The following is a 10,458-nucleotide window of genomic DNA, read 5'->3' on the forward strand; positions in this document are numbered from 1 at the left end:
AGGTCAGACTGGCTATATGTTGAGTGGTTGCCTGTTGGTTGAGCTCATGACAGCTTGCTTTACGTTCAGCAGCCTTCCACCTGCTCACTGTTGACAGAACATCTCCGAATGCCTTGCAAATACGATTACTGTCAGAGAGACTCACCCTGTTTCCCTATCTCTTTGAGGTTGACCTGTTGCTCTCTGAATATTTATAGTCTTGTTTGGCTAAAACTTCTACACAGTCCCGTGTCTCTGACTCAGCCCTCAGCTCTCTCTCACTTTGCCTCTTTTATCACTTTATCACCTGATATAGCCTCATCCCTGCACCCTGCTGTCAATCTCTAGTAGAAAAGTCAATGAAAGCGATCGGTGGGCTGACCAATGCTACGCCAAAATCATCTTACCACTAACACCACTGACACCGATGAACACATAATGTTAAGAACCTGATTTTAGGTTTGTTAAAAGTGGCGAATGCTTCAGAACTCTACAAACCTTTGGACGGAGTCTCAGAGACAGGTGCAGCGCTAGAAATAGCCTCAGAGGCAAGTGTGTTGCTGGAGGCTGTTCAAAAGAAGGCACCAGCTGGTCCAAGGTAAATATCAACTCAAGGTTGCCCAGACTTGACAAATATCGTCAGGTCTCATGACAACTACGGCATTGTTCATCTTTCATAACTCAAGAGATTAAAAATCAAAGACGTCATTTTTTATAAAAACTCTGATTTATCTAATCCGCCATGTAGAGGCTGTATAAAAATGTATAAAGATGCTCTACTTTTTCTATCTAACAGGTTTATACATATCTAGACTTGTTCGCTGGTAAATAATCTCTATATTTGGCTTCCTAAAATCAACACTGTACTTCTCATGTAACTGATAAGAAGTCATGATCATAAAAACATCAAAAAATGATAAAAAATGTGAAGCCCTGAAGAATTACTGAAATCTAAAATCGATTAATAATGCGTCGCTAGATGAATTATGCTATATTAATTTGTATTTACAAAGGCTAGAATTTCTATTTTTTGTAGCTTCACATAAGCATTATGTCAGACACGACTATAATTTTAGCTGATGTCATCAAAGCTTAGTGAATTATATGGTTTTCAGCTCGCTATACCAGCTGTGTAGAGATTAGTTTGAACACAAAAATAATAACATTTCTCTCTTTGTGCAGCCATAAAAGGTTTTTACTGCAAATAGCCACAAGGTAAAAACTGACCTTTGTCTCCTTAAACATGCTGTTTTGCAATGGCATAAGTATCAGCACAGGTGATAACACAAATAGTAATAATAATAATAATAACAATGACAGTACAAATTGAAAGAGAAACCTTTAATCTTTATTATGTAGAAGGTATAGTGATAGAGGTGAAACTGTATTCCATATACTTTGTGAGAGAAGTAAAACTGCACAGAGTACAGGGAAACGCATGACAAAGTTGTACAATGTACGGGCTGAAAGCTATGCAAAAACACGCCAGAAACTGTTGGCACAAGCTTTTTGCGGAGTCAACGATAAAAAAGAAAAACAAAAATTCTATGCGACTTTTCTGTTGAAACCTATCACATTACAACAGCCAGTATTCAAACTTTGTGATGCAAGATGATTGAAAACTTGAATCATAGAAATAGCAGTAATATAGGGATAATAATAGGGATAATAATCATGATAAGATGTACGAAGGGAGTGTCTCAGGTCTGGTTTCTACAGGATATAAATAGAACTAGAGAATAGGATGAGGTGTGATGAGTACAGAAGGAAGAGTTAACTATAAGAGTCAGACGCATGATATACGCCGAAGATGGTGCGATGTCAGTGATAAGAACAGCAAAAAGAATGATCAAGTGTGACAGCGAAAACAACTCAAAACAAAAACCGTAAAAATTCAAGGATGGACAATCAGTGTGACAAACAAATAAACAGACATTCGAGACAAACTAAAGACAGTATTGCATAGGAACCAAGACAATATTGTATAGGAACTAAGGCAATATTGTATGGGAACCAAAGCAATGGTTAAAGAGAGAGAATGTGTGGAGACAAACTGAAAATCAGCACCACGGAGTATAGATTAGCTATAGAGAGGCGGAGACAGAGCAGACAAGCAACATAGCGACATGTCAATATACAAAGGTATGTCACTGGATAAATACAGCGATATCAACAGAATACTTGCACAGGTATGACACGAGACAGAATACTGGAGCATATATTATGTAAAAACATGAACTACCCCACACAGACAAGTGATATGATCAACATTTGAACGCAGTCCTTGAGAACAACAAGGTGAAGCTGCTGTGATGAAGCTACTGTGGGAGTCACAGATAAAGTTATAAAGACAATGAGACCTGGCCTTGTACCAGAGAACACACTGATGAATGAATACTTATTCATAGATGTGGAAACAGCAAAAGATGCAAGAGCAAGAGTGGTGAGAAACATGATGAGAAGATGAAAGAGTACGGAGAATACGGATACGAGGCTGTATGGTAGGCCTAGAGGATGTGAGACTGTATGGTAGGCCTAGAGGATGTGAGACTGTATGGTAGGCCTAGAGGGTGTGAGGCTGTATGGTAGGCCTAGAGGATTTGAGGCTGTATGGTATGCCTAGAGGATGTGAGACTGTATGGTAGGCCTAGAGGGTGTGAGACTGTATGGTATGCCTAGAGGATGTGAGACTGTATGGTATGCCTAGAGGGTGTGAGACTGTATGGTATGCCTAGAGGGTGTGAGACTGTATGGTAGGCCTAGAGGATGTGAGACTGTATGGTAGGCCTAGAGGGTGTGAGACTGTATGGTAGGCCTAGAGGATGTGAGACTGTATGGTAGGCCTAGAGGATGTGAGACTGTATGGTAGGCCTAGAGGGTGTGAGACTGTATGGTAGGCCTAGAGGATGTGAGACTGTATGGTAGGCCTAGAGGATGTGAGACTGTATGGTAGGCCTAGAGGGTGTGAGACTGTATGGTAGGCCTAGAGGATGTGAGACTGTATGGTAGGCCTAGAGGATGTGAGACTGTATGGTAGGCCTAGAGGATGTGAGACTGTATGGTAGGCCTAGAGGGTGTGAGACTGTATGGTAGGCCTAGAGGATGTGAGACTGTATGGTAGGCCTAGAGGGTGTGAGACTGTATGGTATGCCTAGAGGATGTGAGACTGCATGGTAGGCCTAGAGGGTGTGAGACTGTATGGTAGGCCTAGAGGATGTGAGACTGTATGGCAGACCTAGAGGGTGTGAGACTGTATGGTAGACCTAGAGGGTGTGAGACTGTATGGTAGACCTAGAGGGTGTGAGACTGTATGGTAGGCCTAGAGGATGTGAGACTGTATGGTAGACCTAGAGGGTGTGAGACTGTATGGTAGAGGATGTGAGAGTAAGGATTATACATACAGTAATCAGTACACCTGTAACTATATTTAACAATCATCTGCCCTCTCTGGTTAAGGCTGGAGCCAGCGTGTCTTTTAAGGTAGTAAAAATCCGAAATATTAGGAGCTGCAACGAGGCTCAGGAAGGTACATTGTAAGGAACTATTTTATCCTCTGGCTTTCAGCTAAAGCACTGGAGTATCAAGTCTAGCAGCGCTCATACTGGTTAAATAATGGTAATCATAATAACAACAGAACAATAACACTAACATGAAATAGTACAATAAATTAGCATTACAGCAAAGTTAATGATAAGGACAATAATAAGGTGACAGCACCAAGAGTAATATATAGTATGACTTAAATATTTGCGTTCAGAGGGTATGCGGCAGGCCGAGCCAAGCAAAAAGGTTTAATAAGGTAGCCATAGAGTTATCCGCAGTGATGCTGTACTTGGGGATTTGAGAGTCACGAATAAGAACACAACAGTTGCTTTTATCCGTGACTCTCAGCACAGTTAAAAGGTTAACAGTTATCCATAACACTTAACTCAGCACGGTTAACAGGTTAACAGTTATCCATAACACTCAACTCAACACAGTTAACATGTTAACAGTTATCTATAACACTCAACTCAGCACGGTTAACAGGTTAATAGTTATCCATAACACTCAACTCAGCACGGCTAATAGGTGCTGGGTGTAGAGAATAGGTGAGTTCTTGATTAGCTTGCAGTTCGCGGTATATTAGAGGTTATACTGTTGACAACCAAAATAGGATGTTGTCCAATATGTTCCCAAAAAATGCCTCCTTAATGCTACAGGGCGTCTGGGCTGCTAGTAGTGTGATCGGAGTAGACATAAGCTAAGGGCGTATGTCTAGAACTTCCAATAAGCTTTTCAGTTTCGTAAACTAGACAGTTTGTGGTTTTGTTATTAGGGAAGCATTGGAATGCAAGGTCAGTGCGATACAAATTGAAGAAGAGTAGAACTAAACAGCCCAAGATAAAATGATCTTTCAGTTTCTGTGATTTCAGATTTGTTGACAGTAAGCAAAATGGGGTGTTTGTCACAAAACAAAAAAGACTAACAAGCGTTCATTCGTGTTTTCAACTACTCCAACACGTCCTGCGTTATTCAGCGATAGAAAAGTTCATGTTGACACGGGCTATCCAGTTGCACACCTCAATATTGTAAACAGGGACTTGTGAAATTTGTAACAATGACCAAAATATGTCATTAGGGGTGGTCGTAGCACCAGCCCGCAAAACTCAATAGATATAGCTGGTAGTCAATAGCTTATACCGCCATACGTCCAATAAAGATAAAAGAAGTGGATTATTAGACTGGTAGCAAACAATTACTGCGTTATGTATCAAGGATCTTGAGTAAATAAGATACAAGAGTTGGAGAGGTCACAGAGGTCAGCAATTCCGGGTTATGATGCAATCGAGAGTGAACCCAAAAAGTTAGTGATAATTTGAACTCCTTACAAATATGTCCGGGAGTCAACAATTTTTGAATCAGCTCACGAGTATCAGTGATTACCAGTGATTAGTGCAGTGACATAAAGGTGCTCTGTGCCAAGCCTCGAGTTGTTTGGAACCTAAAAATAAACAAGCGAAACTAGTGATAATATATCTTCTTCTATCTCAGCGCTAACGTCTTGTCTCTCAGGGCATTTGGTTTTACGCAAAAACAACTTCTTAATATATATAGCTATGTTTTTGTTCTGATATGGTCTAAGTTAGTTTTATTTATGCTTAAATAGAAAGTTGTGAACTAAAGTCATACAAGTTCACTTTTGGCAGTATTTCCATGTGACTCTGTACGTCCAGGAAGAGCTGCTCTAGGTCAAGACAATCTGACAAGGTCGCAAGTAACTTCTGTATTGCACAAGTGAATCAACAATTAGATTACCAAATGTGAAGAATGTGATACCCATCTTTGAGACAGTAATTACATGACAACCTACCAACTGTTTTTATGTGGCTATGAGAAAAGCTATTATAACCTACGCGTATAGGTACCTATGCCTACCTAACTGTTTCATGGCCAGCACTGGTGAATTGTTCAAAACTGGTTACTATTTAGAGCATTCCATTTAAAAATGAAATCCATTGCGCATGTCTTTAAGCAAAATAAATATTGTTTATATAGATATTGTTTCTTATCATGTTCCAAACCACTATCACTATTATCTAGTCACAGCTGCGGGTCTTGATGCATCATCATACCTGATTAGAATAAATAGTTTGTATTACAATAAAATATCACTGGTGACAGGAAAGATAGCCTTTGGTTTAAAAGCACACCGTAAACAATATTTATCGGGCTCAAGTTTTCCATAACGTTGCGTACCATAAAAGATATGTGCCAAAATATAAGCAAATCTTTATCTTTTTTGGACCGAACTGTGTTGACATGCAAACACCTCGGTCAGAGTACAATAAGGAAAGGAAGAGTTAGACCAATTTTGACTATCTGTGCCAATGAGTAATATCTTTGAGTGGAGGAAAGTTTAGCCAAGACTTCACGGCATAAATCAAGAGGGTGGCCGTGTGTTCCGTATTATTTAGGTTCCGTTTCACGTCCGATCTCTTTGTTAACTTTTATTCATTTGTCAACCCGTGTTGTGATTAATTACAAATTCTGATAAATGTTCGTTGATGCAGTGTTTGTCTGATGGAACTAACAAACAAATATCAGTCATTGGGAGTTTCCTTGAGACCTATGGTCCAAAGATTACATTTAGCAAATCACATGAAGTCTATGGTTACACGCTCGACTGCCCATTTCTCAGTCAAATAAATGCACTCAGTCTATGTATTCTATGCACCTAGCCCTATCACATGACAATACAAAAAGCCAACAGTATAAAAGTGGTTTGTGTGGTCGATGGTTTACTCAGACGCCGATAGACCTAACGATTAGCAACACGTAGCGAGAGGCCGAAGAAAGATAACTACCTGATTGACAATCTAAACAAAACTCAATATTTGCAGGAGTTTGTCTGTTAAGAGCCAGCCACAAGAGAAAATGGTCGGAACAGGTATGACAACACCAGAACCTAAGTTACTAGAAGCATGGATCCAGCAACAAGAGAGACTTAAATATATACAACTAGCTCACCAACAAACGGCAGCGCAAACGGCAGCTATGGAGCACATGAAGCAATTATACGCTCAACAACGTCAACTCTCATCAGCTTTAGGCTCTTCACCGCTGCCACCAATTCCAGCTAACTGCAGCACGCAGCAGGCGTTCATCTTCAATCTCTTTTACTATCAGGTACTTTTGCTACCCGTTACTTTTATAAATACGAATATGGTTGAAGCTGGTAGACTGGGTAATGCTTTATTAAGTATGTCAGAGACTCCCGCATTCACTGCTTGATTTATGTCAAGCTCATATTGCATATAGCCTAAATTAATTATATTTATGAAAAACATTGCCTGCTTTGTTTAAGGCTGACCTTCTAGCTGGTCTACTTCTTAAATTGATGAATAACACAGAGAGAGAGTTTGTTACTTGGTATTCTTTGACATGAAGCACAGTGTTCCATACTATAACTCTTGCTTGTGTGAATTTTAGATGCTACTGTCAAAAAACCAAAATGCACTACTTCACTCCGGTGGGGCTCCTCCGCTACCAATAGCAGGGCCTCCAGTATTCCCAGCCATACCCGTCTCTCAACAGAACCCACTTGATCTGAGCACCAGAAGCTCATCACGAGAAAGTTCTCCTTCCAGCCAATCTTCAGTATCGAGTAATAGCCCAAGACAGATGAGTGTCACAGAGTTTATGCTAAGTCAAGGTACGTCGCCACTCGGAAATTGTATAGTTTGAAATTATATGTCACAGGCACCTTAGAAAACCTGCCACCGATGAGCTGAACACATATAGTTGCTCAGCACCCGGTTGCTGCCACCGCATGGTGATAGCAGTGGTAAAGTCTGATTCAGATCCTCTCTAATATTTTGGCTATCAGGTGTAAGAACCACAATAAGACAAATACTTTCCTCCTATCTCTCCTCTCACACCTCAACTTATCAGTGGTCTTACATAATCTCACACTGAGCCGCACTGAGCTGCAACCATCTGGAGCCCAAGTGTTGTCGTGAATGCAGTTGTTACACTATCCCTAGATTAGCAAATAAATAACTTACTCTGAAAAAATTATAAAATTTTATGTCTACGCCGACTGTCTTGCAGGTTTGATGCCGATAAAACAGGAAGCAAAACGAAATAGCCTAAAACGAGTTTCACCAGAGGGAGACTTCAGTGAACTGCCAACACAACTAAACTACTTGGGCTCTCCCTGGCATAAGGTAAATACCTGCTCATTGTTAGCTGGGTCTTGTTATCTCTCAACTAATTGGGCAGCAGGGTACATCTCAGGTGGGGACCTCATCTGCCCTCTCCTAGCATCTACGTATATCTAATTCAACCATCTGTTTGATTGCATCTCTCCTCTTTGTGTCTATGTAAGAAACCTAGATAGCTTGTAGAGGCTGGCAGCGGGCAGCAGCTTGATAAAATGTAGAAGAGTTTGACACCTTGATATGATTTAAAACTGATGTTTTTTTGAGATATTTGTCATAGTTTGAGTCTGGTGTCGCCGATCTAGCTTACACTTGAGCGTATGTTTTACCTTTGCGCCGATGCATTGTGTTTCCCTGAAAAGTCGCGTTACCTGACAATCGAAACACCAAAACTTTATGACTGCAGCTAATCATGATAAGATGAGCCACAAACACTTGAGAATACTTTTGGATAAGAGAGTTTCTCAAAAACAAAAGCATTCAAGGCGATCTTTCCATTGGCGCAGTGGCGTGTACATGTTACATGTGAGTTAAAGAAGTGTGTCCTATTTGATGAAGGCATACAGAGTGGTCGTAGAGGTTGCCTGAAATCATCTCATCGCATATGCGAATAGTTAAAGTACCTTATGAAATCCTTGTGTGTACATGCGTGTATATTATGTTGAAAATTGATATTACGCAACTACCTTGCCACACTCACTCATGTAGCCTGATTAATGTAAGCTTTTTGACACCCGACCAGCATGCCTTTCATGAGTCTCCTATTTTTAGTTTAACCACTCCTCATCACCGCCACAACATAAGAAGCTAAAAGCTACGACATCTAACAGCTCCGATGAGAGCGGACAGTTTCCCTGCGGCAAATGTGAAAAAGTGTTCAACAAGCAGAGCTCCTTAGCCAGACATCGCTATGAACACAGCGGTAAGTGCCGGTGTGCCTCTCACATACATAGAACCAGCCTACCTTTTTAGCAAGGGTTGGCTACCTAGAGATTTTCATTACTTTCTAGCTAAGCTGTTTAGAAAGAACTGGTCACCTGTCCAGTACACTTACAAATTCAGCATCTCGAGCGAGCGACGCGAAAGATCATTGATACAAGATGCTATTCATGTGTTCCAAATAACAATAGCATAGCATGAACACCTGTAGGCCATATGATTGCGCAATTGTTACGCGTGTTGTTTGTATCTAAACATCCTAGTAAATATTTTCGGGGCTAGAACTAGAACAAACTGTCCATTGAGTCGGTGAGCTCGATGAAGATTGCACGCAGTGCAATACCTGAGTCATTACTTTGTGAATCTTGAATCACCTGACAATAACGATGGTCCGAATTTGGGAATTCTCTTGGTGATTAGCTCACTCCACTTGCCAAACCTGCCATTTTATTATAAGTGTAAAGAGAGATGAATGACATTCTTGCAGAGATGAAAACTCTGTAAAAGCTCTATGCTAACATGTTTGAAGAAGGATACATACGCTGATCTAGGTACATTATATTTGATGGTTTCTAGAAACCACTGAGTGGAACTAGAGCATCTGACGAGTCCCTCTAAATTTTCTTATAATTTTCATGAAATGTGTAGCAGAGCATCTCTAAAGAACTTATCCTTGTTTGTTATGCAGGTGAGCGACCTTTTCCCTGTGATGTCTGTGGCAAAGCCTTCAAACACAAGCACCACCTCGCCGAGCATAGACGACTCCACACGGGAGAGAAGCCATTTCAATGTGAGAGGTGTGGTAAAAAGTTTAGTCATTCCGGCTCATACAGTCAGCACCGTAACCATAGGAACAAGTGTTGCAAAATGGAAGGCCTAATAGACGATGACAAAAGCGCTAGACTAACACTGCCACTGAGCGTCTAGATCTCACTGCGCACTGTCTAGATCTCATTGTCGTTCACCAAAACACTCAACTGCATAATACCTTTTATGATCTTTATGGCGTACAAAGCCATTCCATGCATAATCAAATCCTGTATTTTTTACTGTAAAGCATGAAAATTGAAAAAACTATCTGTACATAGTATTACTTTAGGGCGGTTTATTTTTTTTAACTTTTTTTTCAAGATTGCCAGCATGAGTATTATTTGTTAGCAGTAGAGTGCAAAATCACGTCTTCCATTGCAACTGTACATAGTATTTATCTGTGAGTGCTGTCTGTTCGTAGCTAGAGATGAGTGGTGAGTGTGTGTGACCCGCGCGCTCTTATATATTCCTTCATTGTAACTAATGTTGTCACTAGTGTTATTATTACTAGTATCATTATTACTAGTATCATTATTACTAGTATTATTGAGATGTGAAGTTTCTAGTCAGCTCTAAACCAAATACAGTTCTCTATCGTAGAATGTAAAATAGCAATTATTATAAACTTGCCTATATGAATACATCTGTATCTTTTTATATTCTGTTATAATCTTTTTATTCTGTGCAATACTATGAGTTATGATTTTATTCACTGATTTAGTGGTGCTTTGATCGAAGGCGCAATCAAAATGACAACAAATTGTTCTTCCAAAGATTTGCTAGACAATCGCATTGTTGTCCTTATGTACACCAAATCACCATTGACTTATGTACACTAGCCATGATGGTGTTGTTATATATATTGTAGTATAAATTCTTGGCTGGCAACTGGTGTAAACCTTGTCTCATGTTTGCTCTTGCATGCCATGAATATGTTGTTATTATTTTTGAGACCGCTAGCAAGGGTTTCCTGATAATAAATGTTTTACTAAACAAAATCAGCTGTCTAGAATGCCATTTCATAATT

The 10,458-nt window shown here is 40.0% G+C and overlaps 1 protein-coding gene across 1 annotated transcript in view; it reads left to right on the forward strand.

The window, feature by feature from the left end:
* LOC137386077 (zinc finger E-box-binding homeobox protein zag-1-like) overlaps nucleotides 1-10,429 on the forward strand; it is a 40,571-nt gene extending 30,142 nt beyond the window's left edge. Inside the window, exons 8-13 of the mRNA XM_068072752.1 lie at nucleotides 439-577; nucleotides 6,363-6,648; nucleotides 6,952-7,174; nucleotides 7,573-7,688; nucleotides 8,454-8,604; nucleotides 9,310-10,429. Of these exons, the coding sequence (XP_067928853.1) occupies nucleotides 439-577; nucleotides 6,363-6,648; nucleotides 6,952-7,174; nucleotides 7,573-7,688; nucleotides 8,454-8,604; nucleotides 9,310-9,548 (1,154 nt within the window). The 3' untranslated portion in view covers nucleotides 9,549-10,429. The remainder of the gene's footprint in view (nucleotides 1-438; nucleotides 578-6,362; nucleotides 6,649-6,951; nucleotides 7,175-7,572; nucleotides 7,689-8,453; nucleotides 8,605-9,309) is intronic.
* Nucleotides 10,430-10,458: the final 29 nt, after the last annotated feature.

This window comes from Watersipora subatra, chromosome 1, assembly GCF_963576615.1.
Source record: "Watersipora subatra chromosome 1, tzWatSuba1.1, whole genome shotgun sequence".
NCBI classification, from domain to species: Eukaryota; Metazoa; Bryozoa; class Gymnolaemata; order Cheilostomatida; family Watersiporidae; genus Watersipora; species Watersipora subatra.